Genomic DNA, 13,248 nt, shown 5'->3' with positions numbered 1-13,248 from the left:
TGTAATGGGAGTTTATAGGAACCTCGTTGCCACGCTGCTAGGTTAAGTGCGCTGCTACTTGATAGTTGTGTTAGCGGCATGTTAGATTTTGTTTTGTTTAATCTGTCATAAAATCATTTACCTAAATGCTTTTGCTTAGGATGGTTTTCCCCCATTTTTTCTTTTATGATGAAATCTGCCGTTGCCATTAGACATGTCGATGTGTTTAAGAGCATCTTCGGGTTTCTACTGTGTTTGCCACATTAGCATTTAGCATGTTCCGGGCCTGTGCCATGGGAACCCAAAGCAGACGCGGGCCTGTGCTTCCTCCGCCCGGCCCAGGGCCTGTCAGCTGCGGCCCCGCCGCCCGGCAGCCCGCACTCTGCTCGGGGTGTGTCTCGAGCAAGTACAGGTGTAACGTGCGTGCGTGTTCTTAATCAGAATGCTTGTAGCAGCAAAATATTAGAAATAACCTAAATCTCCATTAATTAAGGATTTTTTTGGAGTTTCGGTACGTGATAACCCATACAACTAAGCGTTAGGAGACTGTTAAAATAATGTCACTGAGAAACTTTAACCGGCAGAGAAGATATTCATACTACAATAGCGATGACAAAATAACAAAACTGCCTGATGTTTCTAGCCACGCGCGTCCTGCGCACCTTCCCAGGATCACCTCCTTTCTGGACTACCTGGCGAGGCGCTCACTCGCACACACAGGTGCTCCACTTTGGGGTCAGGACATGGATTCACACTCTCGGGCCCCCAGTGCAATGCTCTGCTCCCACCTCCTGAGGAAGCAGACCCCGTTTCTGAGCAGCGAAACTGTCTGCTCACACGGCAGACGCCACGATCGTCACCGTGTGTGGAATTACATGTCCCTTTTATTCACCTGCATGAAACGTACTGGTTTTATAAGACAATAAATATTGAATAATTTAGCATCAGGTAAGACTTTTAAGTCATGTCACTTCTTATATTGAGAACTAGGGAATTTATCAAGCATGTCCCCTTGTGGTGAAGAAGCCTCAGGAAGCTTTGCATACGGACCTGCTCAGACTCTGGCCCTCGGGCCGCCTCATTGAGCGAGGGCTGCACTGGCCCTTGCAGCCACTCGGGTGAAGCCCAGCAGTGACTGTTTCCTTTCTGGTTTTAGGTTAATATCCCTGAAAGTACTTAATAGCATCGTGCTGTTAGGGAAATCTTGCCAATATGTGAAGGAAGCCAAAATGGAGGAGAAGCTGTGTCACCCTCCCCCAACCAGCACTCCCGGCAAGCCGTGCAGTAAATCGCAAAACAAATGCAAACCCGCTCAAGGTATGTGTGCTCCTCTCCCTCGCCTGCATCCTTTCTGAGCTCCTTGTCTGAGGGCACCCTGACAGGTAGCACCTGGGCCACACCCGGCAGCGCTTGCCGGCTTGACTGCACTGGGCCTGACTGCACTGGGCCTAACTGCTCTTCGCGTCCTATGTTCCCCTTTAGCCCTCCCCCAGGCTCCTCGCTCGGTGTTCAGAGGTGTGGTCACCGCTCCGTAGAGACAAAGAGGCCTGTTGCCTGCAGGCCCCAGGCCCGGGGCTGCCGTGGAGAGGAAGGCAGGGCTTACCCTAGATGGTCAGGGAGGGCACGAAGGTGGCCAGTGGGTCTGCACTGTGTTGGGGAGTCAGTGCTCAGAGGAAACTCCAGCAGGCGGGGAGAGGGCAGTGATGGGATCTGGGGGAACCGACACCTTCCTTCCCGTTCCTGCTGACCAGATTCTGGGTAGCCCTGAAGAAGCCCTGGATTGGCTGTTGAGGTTGTGCAGCATGAGAACAAGGAGTAGACGTTGCCAGGGTTTCTGACCTGAAGACTTGGAGGAACAAGTGGGACACTGACTTGCTTTGTGGTTACTAGATAGCAGCTCCCTTTTCCTACAAGTGCTTGTTCATAGGACTTTAGTCTAGTTGGCTTGTTCTGAATGTGTGGCGCGACCGTGCAAGTGGCATCGGAGATGCTGGAGTTAGGAAGAGAAGTCGCTTGTGCCTGTCGGGGCTCACAGACTGCTGGGGGCTGGTGCAGGTGGCCGTCCAGACACGTGGGAGTGGAGGGCAAGAGAGGGGCCTTCCTGGAGAGAGTGCTACCTGAACTCAGTCCTGAAGAGTTAGGCTGGGTGAAGCGACCTTTCAGGAGAGGGGCCGACTTTAGCGAAATCACCAAGGCCTGGGCAGGCATCCAGAGACTTGCGCTCAGTGCTCTGGGAGTGTGGAGTTTGCTCTCGAAAAGGGGCAGGAGGTGAGACTTGGACTGAGCCAGTCTTGTCCAAAGTGAGAGTATTGGTCAAGTATATGTTTTACAGGAAGGTAAATGAAGTTAGATAAAAACTTGTATCATCATTGTTTTCCTATAAAGAATCCTATGAAGAATTTTTTCTGTAAGCACTAATGACATGAGATTACATTGTTTCCTGGAGGGTCTGTAAGGCTTCTGTTATGCTGGGCTTCTTCAGTGCCTTAAGGAATTAGTGTGTACATCTTGCTTTCAAGAAGTTTCTAATCTAGTGGGGTAGAGCCTTGAGCATATGCTGCAGTCCAAGGCCATCGGACCAGGACCAAGTAGGAAAATACTCCTCTCCGACAAGTGTCTGTGTAGGGAGTCTGATGCCAGGACACCGCAGGCCAGAGAGCATTTAGTGGGGGAGTTGCCAGTCGGGCCGCTTGGGCCATTTTGGGGGTGAAAAGGGATGCTGACTCTCAAGACAGCCTCCCATTCATCGTGTTCTGAAGGGGACAAGGAATGGCAGCGGAGTTCAGGGACCAGGCCGGGAGGAATGACTAGGAGAGAGACAAGCGTGTCAGTGTCTCAGCCTCGGGGATGGTCTCGGCAAGTGTGTGCATCTGTCTGCACTCGTCAGGTGGTTCTCTGGAAGCCTGCACAGTGTGTGGCGTGGCTGTGGCCTCCAGGCAGCTGCTCTGTGAGGATGATTCCAGGGTCACAGGGTTCCCTTCCCAGCCAGCTGCTCCCTGCGCCAGGCTCCAGGAGCCCTGGGGCCCACAGAAGCATAGGGGGTTTTGCTGCATGGTCTTTACCTCTGGCTTGGACTTCCTGGACATGTGACGTGCTGACCCGGTGCAGCTGAGGTGACAGTACGCTGAGGGGGAATGTCCAGCACCTGCTGGGCCCCAGTGTCCCGAGCATGGGAGCCAGTGTTGGCCTTCAGGTCCAGCAAATTGTGTGAGGACTTGATTTTATAGAAGGGGTGTGCTCCGCGGGAATCTGACCTGTGACGTGACCGTGTGAGAGCCCCCTGAGAATTCTGGCTGAGTGAACAAACAGTGTAGCTGCCGAGTTCACGCTGGCGATGGCTCTTGAGCACGTGCTTGTGTTGTCGCCTGTGTCCCGGGAAGCCTGACGCTGAGCCCCTCTCTCGGCAGGCTGTGTGCTAGTGTGTGTTTGCTGTGGCAGGAGTCCCTTTTCTGACAAAATGGGTCTGTTCTTCCACAGAAGAGACCTTGTCCGCTTCGGTCACCAGCCAGCCGCTCCACCCAAAGGAAAACGTCGTGCCGTTACTTGTGACCAGCAACTCCGACCAGTTTCTGACAACCCCGGACGGCGACGAGAAGGACATAGCCCAGGAGAACTCTGAACTAAAGCACAGATCCTCCAAGAGAGATCTGCTGGAGATAGACAGGTTCACAATCTGCGGGAACCGCATTGACTGACCCATGGCCGCAGGCGCCCGGCGCACGTCCAGGGCTGCCGGGACGGACAGAGGCTGCGGGTGGCGTGTCAATATTTATTTAAAAACTTAAATTATTGGAGAGCAAATCTTAGTATCTTTCTTCCAGTCTCGGGGCCCGGCTGAAGGCTGGGGCCGAGCAGCTGCGAGCTCCTCCTGGCCCCCGGCGGGTCGGGCGCCGAGCCCGCCACCTCCTGTAGCTGCGCTTCCAGAAGGCGCCGCGCGCCCCAGGCCGCTCGGCCGAGGACACCGGGTCCTGCAGCTGCCACGCGGGCTTCCCTCCCGCCTCGGACTGTTCCCACGGACTGTCCGGACGACTTCATCTGCCAAAGCATTCAACAGAAATAATTACACTGAAACTAAATGTTCTTACCACCAGAGTAACCCTTGAAGATGTATCTGAATTAATCAGAATAAAAGACTCCCTTAAATAAGACATGATGAATAGTAGCATTTTATAGAGGAAAAAACCCTCCCTAAGCCAGTTGGTTTATTTAAAATATGAGTTAATGAAGGTCATACATTGCTGAGAAAATGTCTCATGATTTTTCAGTTTACTCTTTTAAGCAAAATGTGAGCTGTCTGTTGTTGAATTACAGCAAATACACTAGCAATTCCCTTATAAAAAGGCACTTTTTATACTGAGCAGTGTTAACTCGAATGTCTAATTCACTGGTTTCGCTTTACAACCCATTGCTTCATGAATTGTTAGGAGGATCGGCTGTTGCACCTGCTGAGGAACAGTCAGTGGGCAAGATCCAAGGTGTCGTTTGATGTAAACACCCCTAGGGGGCAGTGGCAGCCTCTTGCCTGGGCTCACAGAACCATCCGAGTCTCTTTTCAAGTGTGGGGGGCACCTGTGCTGGGGGTGGGGCTATGCTGTATGTGTGTGGGTGGTGTCTGATTGTCGGGGTGCCGGGGGGTGGGGGATGTGTGTGTGACCTGTGTGGGCGTGGGCCAGCGGCACCAGACCGGTACCTGCTGCCCTGGCGAGAGAGGGTACTGAGTGGCGTGGGCAGCAGCCACCCAAAGGTGCTTCTGGTTTTGTGTGTGCTGAGGGATCTGCGTCTGTTGGTGACCCGTTGGTGAGCTGCATCATGGACAAGTCATCTTCACCACCTTGATCTTGAGAAACCTCTTCTGCGTGCTCATGAAGATCGTGCTGCCTCTCTCTGCAGAGTGCCCAGGTGTCACTGCTACTGTTCCTTCCTTCGAGGTTTTCATTTTGAACTTCAGCTCTGCGATGTGTCAAGCATATACAGAAAGTAAATTTTAGGTGATTTGTCTCTTTCCTGGGTGAAATTTAAAGTAAGTTTTAATGCTTTACCTTGTTCATTTGAAACGCAAAAGTGAATGTTAATGTTTTGCATTAACTAAAGACATCTGAAAACGAATGTTCCCATAGAGTAAAAGTGTACAGAAATGCTTTGGTGAAACTAGAAAGTATTTTAAGTTACAAATGACTTTTAATTGTTTTGTGTATGTTTCCATGAGACCCCGTTTTAGAATTATTATTCATTTTCCCTACCTTCTCCATCAAAAGGAACAGTGTCCACTGCAAATTCGAATAGTTTGGGGAAAACTTTGCCAAACATAGCCCTGATCAGAGCAAGAATATGATTTGGGTTTATCTTTCTATTCAGCTTGAATTATTCTGTTATTGTGCTGTCATTTTTGAAGAGTTTTTATTTCCTTTGCAGACTATATTGGGAAATTGGAATGATGTTCATTTCTTCTGTTAAAATGGCATTCAATACTAATTTTATAAGTGCATCTTGTGTGAAACTCAATAAATTCAATTTTGTAATCTTTTTTAAAAAGGTCACTGAATTTATTTTAGTAATGTTTACTGTTACATTTGCTGGCGTGAATTTCCCAATCTATAAGAAGAATTTACTTCTAATTTTCAAGTGATAGGACTGTCGAATGTAAATTATTCTTTTGGACTTAATAATAGCAAGATGTTTGATTGTTTTGATTGTTTTTGAGGGAGAAAAAAAAATAGGCTGAGCTATGCTCAAAGACCACTGAGTATCTCTCAGCAAATGAAGGAACTTGCATTTCCCAGGTATTTTCCATGTCACACTGTGTGCCTTTCACAGCTGAGTCAAGTTCAAGACAGGGTTTTGCTTTAAATCCAAGGCACACGTGACAGGTCAGACTCACTAGCTTTCCTCTGGAGTAGAAATAATACCAAGCGTCATTCCTGAACGTGTCCACATTTCCCTGTGTACCTTGGCTGGCCTTTAGATTTCCATTTCCTCGTGCGCCTACACACACATACAGATGGAAGAAACTTGTAATTAGATTCTCAACATTGTCCCCGACACTCCTGGTAACTCAGCAGAGAAAGATAAATTCACAAGACCACTTAAAATCACTGCATTTTGCTGTGTTTCCGCTTCTCCTGTCCAGTGTAGTCCTTCGGCAGAGATTTCTTAATCACCTCCCGTGTGTCGGGAACTATTCTCGATGCTGGATCACCATGACAGACGCGGACCTGCTCTTTTGGGGAGACCCACGGTATATAAGCCAGTGAAGTAGCCTCTGCTGGAGACAAATGATCTCTCAAGCTTATTTTCCAGTTCAAAAATAAATATCACTCTGGAACCTTTTTAATGGAAATCATTTTTTTCCTATTGGATTTGCTTAAAATAATTACATAGCAGTTTCACAGTGTGCTTACAAACGCAAGTAAGAAACTATTTTTCCGCTAAAGACTGCTAGTTGTTGGCTACGTGTTCTGTCCCATGAACAGAGCTGTAGGGGGCCCGTGCCTGTCAGGGACCATGTCCCCCAGTCCCTCCTGTTGCTCCATGTGGCCACGTGCCTCAGTCTCACCAAGGGCTGCATGTGGAAGGGAGACACACCACATGATCCCTTCCCCCTCTAGCACCAGCCCACCAGCTGGCACCCAGAGGCCGTGGACCTTGCTCCAAGCATGCAGATAAATGCACAGCCCCCAGGGGATGGCGGGACCTGGAGGGGAGAGGCCTCAGCTTGCTCAGCGTAGACTCAGCATAGACGCGACATGAGAGAGACATCCACTCATGAGGTTTCTAAGTCACTAGCTCCGGAGGGTCAGTGTCAGCCCACACGAGGCGCTATGAAACAGGGCCTCCATGGAGATCTTGCCATAAAAGGGGGCCCGAGGAGGGTTAGGGCTAACTCGCAAAGACGCTTCTGCGTGCTGTGTGCTGTTTGCTGTTTATTGTCCGTATGGAAAAGGACGGCGATGACTAGGCTCCACTTGGTCAGCTGTCAGAGCCCCCACCCCTGCCTGCCTTGAACGGAACATTAAACCCGCACGTTAAACTTTAAGCTAAAACATTGAACACCCGAAGTGGGAAAGTTGTATTTGTTCACCGACTTGACCAAACAGGCTGCGGCCAGCTTCTCGCAGCGAATTGTGCATGTGACAGCAGGCAGGGGCAGCGGACAGCACGGAGAGCTGGAAGCAAAAGGTTAACCAAAGAAAAATACAGTCGTCTGGGGCCGCTTGGAGGCGTGTGGGGCCCGGTGAGTGACCTGAGCGCACCCAAGGTGACGTCCCAGGCGTCTGCGGCCGACTGTTCCCTAGGGAAGGGCCAGTGCGTGCAACCGGTAAGAGAAGCGACTAAAAAAAGAGCAGTTGCTGTGCTAGGGGAGTTTGAGCCTCTGCAAAGTGGGATGGTGGGGAGTGGCTGATGCTCCGCAGGGCGAGCAGAGGGCCTTGCTCTATATTTCAGGAAGAAACAGCATGTGAGCATCAGTGTGTGAAATCGGGTTTGAACTTTGATGATTCAAGTAATGAGAGAAAGAGGCGGCTTCTGCACACTGTTTTGCTTTGAACATACAATTTTTTTGGCAGATGAAGAGAAGGGGGTGTGTCCTAAGTACCTTTGGTGTCTTTTTATTTTAAAGATTGATTTATTTATGCATACAAGGGCTGGGGTACAAGCCAGAGGTGCGGGGGGTGAGAGGATTCACCAGAGACAGAGTGGGGAGCAGAACAGGTGGATCCACTGAAATACAGTGCTGAGGGGAGCAGCAGGAGAGGCAGGAGAGGTCTGCCATGCCACATGGGTTGCTCCCTGGCCGCCTAGGGATTGAGCTTGTGATGCAGAGGCTGCGGATTGCTTCATAGTGCGGTGCTTAACCCTTTGCGCCCCCAGGGAGACCCCCTTTGGTGTCTTTTCAAAGGGATTAGATCAGGAATCAGAACGCCACACTCAGGAAGGGTGGGTGGTCTATAAGTAAGTAGGTATTTCTGAAGCTGCAATTACTTTCATTATGTTCTCACTTCATCTTCAATATGGCTACATAATATAAATTCTGGGATGGTCAGAAATAGCATAACGTCAGGGTTAACCAGTGAGTGAAATACAAGGGAAATGCATAGACATCTTGCCAGGTTGATTGAAATCCTGGGTTGATTGAACAAAGATTAATTGCGCTGGCCCGTCTGGTGGCCAAGCACCGCCCTTCACCACGGCCCAGACACGGACCTCAGAACAGCCCCGCGCAAAGCTCCTACTGACCAGCACCAGAGTTTTTCCTCGCTCCAGTTGTCTTCTAACAAAATTGTGTAGTTACCAAGTTTCCATTCCCTCTTACCTCTCTGTTCACCTTTTCCAGACTTCCCTGTGATTCCAAATTGTCCCATCTAATAAACTGGCTTTGCTGAGCATTAACTTTTAGAATTTGGATTATGAATGGATTGTTCTCGTTCTCCTGATTAATGTTGAATCCCCTTTTTTTTCTGGCTAGGAATCACCCCAGTATGAGACACCTCGATACGGACTTATGAGACACCTGGGATGCTTAGGCAACCTTGCTGCTCCTTCACCTTCACGCCTTAGAAGCCACCAGACCCATGCACCAGCCACGTAGCCGTGTAACAACCAGGAAACCAAGCATTTGGGTAAAATGGCTTACCAACCCCTTCCAGGAGGGGAGGGGTTCCCACCACTGGTCGAATGTGTACTTATGAAAGGAGTAAGGTGGGGTGAGCACCCCACGTTCCTGGCTCGAGTAATGGCAGGTACCACACATTGCAAACCTTTATTAGTGTCCACCCTTAAGTAATAGCCACGACAGAGAAGTCAGAATGCTCCTAAGAAAAAGGTGGGCAGAGGAGTACTTGGCATCTTGCCACCCGGTGGGTGCAGCTCTTTCAGACCCTTTCTAATGAAATGTGCAGGCTGAGGCGCCCACATGTAGGTGTGTTTCAGCAGGAGCCACGCTGAGTTAGGGCAGGCTCTGTTTCCATGTGGCAAGAGCGTTCCATGGCAACAATCGCAAATATTTTCAGTGACTGCATGGGATTCCATGGTTGGCTGTATCTTTAATCAGTTCCTTTTTATGGGCATTTGTCTGATGATTTCCTCAGTGTAAGTTCCAGAGCCAGAGTGACTTAGACAAAGCCCCCAAACAGCTTTTGGGGTGTTCTAAAATGGCTTCCCGGGGCACATGGCCTGTTGGAGGACTGGCCTACTCCTGCCAGCCTGATGACTATTTTGAGGCTGCCTCGTTTGATGAATGTCACTAAATATTTTTTTTTTAAGCTTTATTCACACATACAAGAACCAGGGTACAGGCCAATGCGTAGGAGGGTGAGAGGACCCACCAGAGACAGAGCGGGGAACAGAACAGGTAGACTGACAAAACACACTGCTGAGGGGAGAGCGAGGGAGACAAGAGAGGTCTGCCGTGCCATGCAGGTCTCTTCCCAGCCGGCCAGGATCGAACCTGTGCTACAGAGGCTGCAACAGCTTCACAGTGCTGCGCTCAACCACCTGCTCCACCAGGGAGGCCCTGACACTAAATATTTCAAAATATCTACTAGATATTTTTAAATAGATTTTATGGAGGTACATTGGTTTATAGCATTGACAACTTTCAGGTGTGCAACACTACAACTCAGTGCTGTCTACACTGCTCAGGGCCCCCACTAAAAGTCTAGTCTCCATCCACCATACCAAAATTGAACCCCTTCCAACCCATTTCACCTGACCCCCAATGCCTTCCCCTCTGGGGCCACCAATTCCACACTTTTCATTTTAGTGGCATTTGTGCTCATAGCTTTATTATATTTTTAAAGATTTATTTATTTCTGCATACAAGAACTGGGATACAGGCCAGAGGTGTGGGGGGTGAGAGGATCCACCAGAGACGGAGTGGGGAACAGAACAGGCAGATTGACCAAAGTACACTGCTGAGGGGAGCAGCACGGAGACAGGAGAGGTCTGCTGTGCCATGTGGGTAGCTCCCTGGCTGGGAATCGAACTCTGGCTGCAGTGGCTGCCGATAGCTTCATAGGCTGCATCTTAACCCCTTGCGCCACCAGGGTGGCCGTGTGTTCATAGCTTTAATCTTTCTTTTTGGTGTCAGTTGCAAGGGGTTTGGGAGGTGGTGTCGCAAGAGTGTACTTCACCATGGTTTTAGAACAGTGGGGGGGGGGCAGGGTGAAATTTGGGGTGGCAATCCATAACAGAAGCGTATTTCACAATGAAACTGGTGTACTCACATGTAACTAAGAAGTAAGCTTTCACCAGACAATATTTGCCTTTACTCTGATTTATTATTCTATTAGTCTCTGTATTTTGTAAGTGCTGGCCCTGCCATGCTAAATGGTTTTTGCAGTCTTGGGGGGGACTGTGTTGGTAGTTCGAGAACACCGGCCACTCTGGTAAAGAGGGGCTGGCTCCCCCGCACTGGTAGCTGAGCGAGTCGGTCAGGCTGTGATGATGCTAAGCTCACATTTTTGTCGGAGTGATACTTTCTGGAGCAGGTGCTCCTCGGTGAGCTTGTTTAATAGACGACACCTGTTTAATTCTGCTCACTTTTCATAGGAAAACAAGACCTGGGAAGGTTAGAAAACCTGCTCTAGTCCATGCGTCTGGAGACAAGACCCTGGAGGCAGGTCCCTCCTGCCACAGCCCCTGGGACCACACCCTCCTGCCTCCGCAAATTAAATTCCTGTGAATTCCTAATTAAAAAGGCATTCATTAACACTGTCGTTTTAAGAGATGACTGATATCGCTGTCGTCTTTCTTCAACTTTGCGAAAATCATTTTACTTCCAACTGTTTAATTAGGCCACACGATAATCTCCCTGAGCAAGCTGCTGACCCCGTTGGAAACGCGGAGGAAGGGGTATCCCACCTGGGAGCTGGAACTCTTTGATGTATTCATGAACTTGGTCTAGACACACAGAGGCAGCCTCCAAACCCTTGACCAGGACGGCCCCCTCTGCAGTTACTAATTAACAACAGGATTTTATTTTTAAAAAGCCATTTACAACTGAAGAGCCTACACACCATAATCTCAGTGGATGTTGACGGCCATTTGCTGAAGGTTTTAACAAATAATCCTAGTGTGCGCTTATGGGATGCTTCTTACGACGTGTGGGTTCTGCTGAAGTTCTGCAGGTGCTTGAGGTCATTCCTTCCGCACCTACCTTTTCTGAACTGTGAGACGTGACAGCTACTGCATGTTAAAGATCAGACTAAGACCTGAGAGAAGCGCAGGTGCAAGGAAATGCAGTATCAGCAGAGGCAGGATTCCTTGTCATCCCTAAGATTTCAAAAGCACCTAACTCCCTGCCTAGAAAGCCTGAAGGATTTTTGTTTCCTGCTCTTGTGCCAATAAGCAAGCCCCTGACCCGGCTGCACAGCTGGCCTGGAGTACCTGGCATCTGTGGCCAGGCAGCATGCCCTGGCCATTCTGTGGCCTTTGCTGGCCAGCCTCTAGTTCAAGCTGTGGCCTCAGCAGGGTTTCTTCAATTCCTGGAAGTCTGGGCCCCAGGTCCCTGCAGAGACCTGGGCTCCAGGTCAGCTTTCAGTCCCGGGAGCAGAAGAATCCAAGATGGTGGCGAAGCTGACTTGAGTGTTCCGGGAGATACGGTTTCAACATATTTTTGTGGAGGGTGTGGGGAACACAACCGCTAAGAGCCCCATCTCTCCCAGTACCTCCTAGTACTCCGCTCCTCACTGCCAATCCAGCACAGCTCCAGAAAGGGGTGCCAAGTGCCGGTGACCTCCAAACTTCAGGAGGTCAAGTCCTCACGTTGTGGAGTCTCCAATACCCACCCAGATGCGTCTCCTTAGCACCCTGCAAGGCAGAGCTGCCACTAGGGGCAGCGAGGACCGCATAAGGGGTGCCTGCAGGTCTGAGGTGCCAGCATCTCCCCTTGTGCTGCTGCGCAGACATCTGCAGGTACATGGCCCACAGGGCGCCCCATGCGCCCCCAGAGCCCAAGCTCTGGAACACAAGCTGTGGAGTTTCTGCTCTCTGAGGCGCCTCCCTGCACATCGACGCCCCCCAAACTTAACAGAAACGGTCCTCTGGTGCTGGCAGCCTCACCAATAACACAACAGCCCATTAACATATATTTGTAAGTTTTACTTATTTTTTAATCGAAGTAATCTTGTATGATAATAGTATAATAGTTTCGGCATTTATCATCGAGAAGCAACATGTGTTATACTCCCTTACATTGTACGTATCCTTGCAACATCGTAAGCTGGAGAGAAGAAAACGTTATTAAGAAAACATAAGGGGGCCTCCCCGGTGGCGCAGTCGTATGAGCGCTGGGTTGCGAAGCTGCCCGCAGCCCCTGCAGCGCCGGTTCGATCCCCGGCTGCTCCCTGGCCACCGGAGGAGGGTCCCGCATGGCGCGCAGACCTCTCCTGCCGCCCGCTGCTCCCCTCAGCAGTGTCCTTCGGTCCTTCTGCCTGCTCTGCTCCCCGCTCTGGCTCTGGTGAATTCGCTCACCCTCCCGCGCTTCTGACTGTACCCAGTGCTTGTGTAAATAAATAAATAAATAAATAAATCTTTAAAAAATAAATAAATAAATAAGGAAGAGAAAATACACTTTTGAATTTCTTGGGTGGGGGATGGGACATAAGTGACCTGCACAGATCAAACCCTGAAGTCCAAGGGTCTGTGGCTCACAGCTGCCTCCCTGGCCCCTGAACTTGCACCGATGGCGATTTGGTGACATGGGGCCCCCCACCCCTCTCATTCAATTGCATCCTCCTCCCAAAGGGCTTCGCTGACCTCTTTGTCGCTTTGCCTTCCTACGTGTTCTTCAGAGCAGTTGTAGAAATTACAGGGTGTTTGCCTGTCCCCCCTTGGAGCAAAGACTTCCTGAAGTTGGGCCCAGCCTGGAGGCCCCCTGCTGCATCCAAGCCTTAGAACAGTCTGGCACACAGTAGGTGTGGTCGGCTGTCCCTCCCCCCATGCTCACAGGGTATGGCCACAGGCGTGCAGGGCCATATTTGGGGAAAGGTCTTTGAGATATAATGAAGTTAGGCATCTTGGGAGGAGATGGTCTGGATTCAGGCCTAAAGACCATGTCAAGGTGGGAAGGACAAGCCAGCATCTGGAGTGAGGCCACCAGGAGCCAAGGATGTCTGGGGCTACCAGCAGCGGGAAGGGGTAGGGAAGGGCCCGCCCCTAGATCCTTCAGAGGGAGCACAGCCCTGCCAACACCTTGATTTTGGACTTCTTGCTTCCAGAACTGTATCAGAATGAATTTCTGAGATTTTAAGTCACCCAGTTTATGCTTTGAAT

At 50.2% G+C, this 13,248-nt stretch overlaps 1 protein-coding gene and 1 long non-coding RNA gene across 2 annotated transcripts in view; both read left to right on the top strand.

Moving 5' to 3' along the window:
- TAPT1 (transmembrane anterior posterior transformation 1) overlaps positions 1-4,589 on the top strand; it is a 45,048-nt gene extending 40,459 nt beyond the window's left edge. The window contains 2 exon segments of the mRNA XM_037529034.2: positions 1,136-1,296; positions 3,457-4,589. Coding sequence (XP_037384931.1) covers positions 1,136-1,296; positions 3,457-3,674 — 379 coding nt within the window. The 3' untranslated portion in view covers positions 3,675-4,589.
- Positions 4,590-7,220: 2,631 nt separating this feature from the next.
- On the top strand, positions 7,221-11,456 carry LOC119261111 (uncharacterized). Its single transcript, XR_005128920.1, has 3 exons — positions 7,221-7,294; positions 8,441-8,594; positions 10,525-11,456. It is a non-coding gene; the product is annotated as an uncharacterized LOC119261111 (long non-coding RNA).
- The last annotated feature ends 1,792 nt before the right edge of the window (positions 11,457-13,248 follow it).

Source organism: Talpa occidentalis, unplaced genomic scaffold (genome assembly GCF_014898055.3).
Source record: "Talpa occidentalis isolate TD23 unplaced genomic scaffold, MPIMG_talOcc4v2.1 talOcc4.6, whole genome shotgun sequence".
NCBI lineage: Eukaryota > Metazoa > Chordata > Mammalia > Eulipotyphla > Talpidae > Talpa > Talpa occidentalis.
This window is presented reverse-complemented; position numbering and strand designations above follow the sequence as displayed.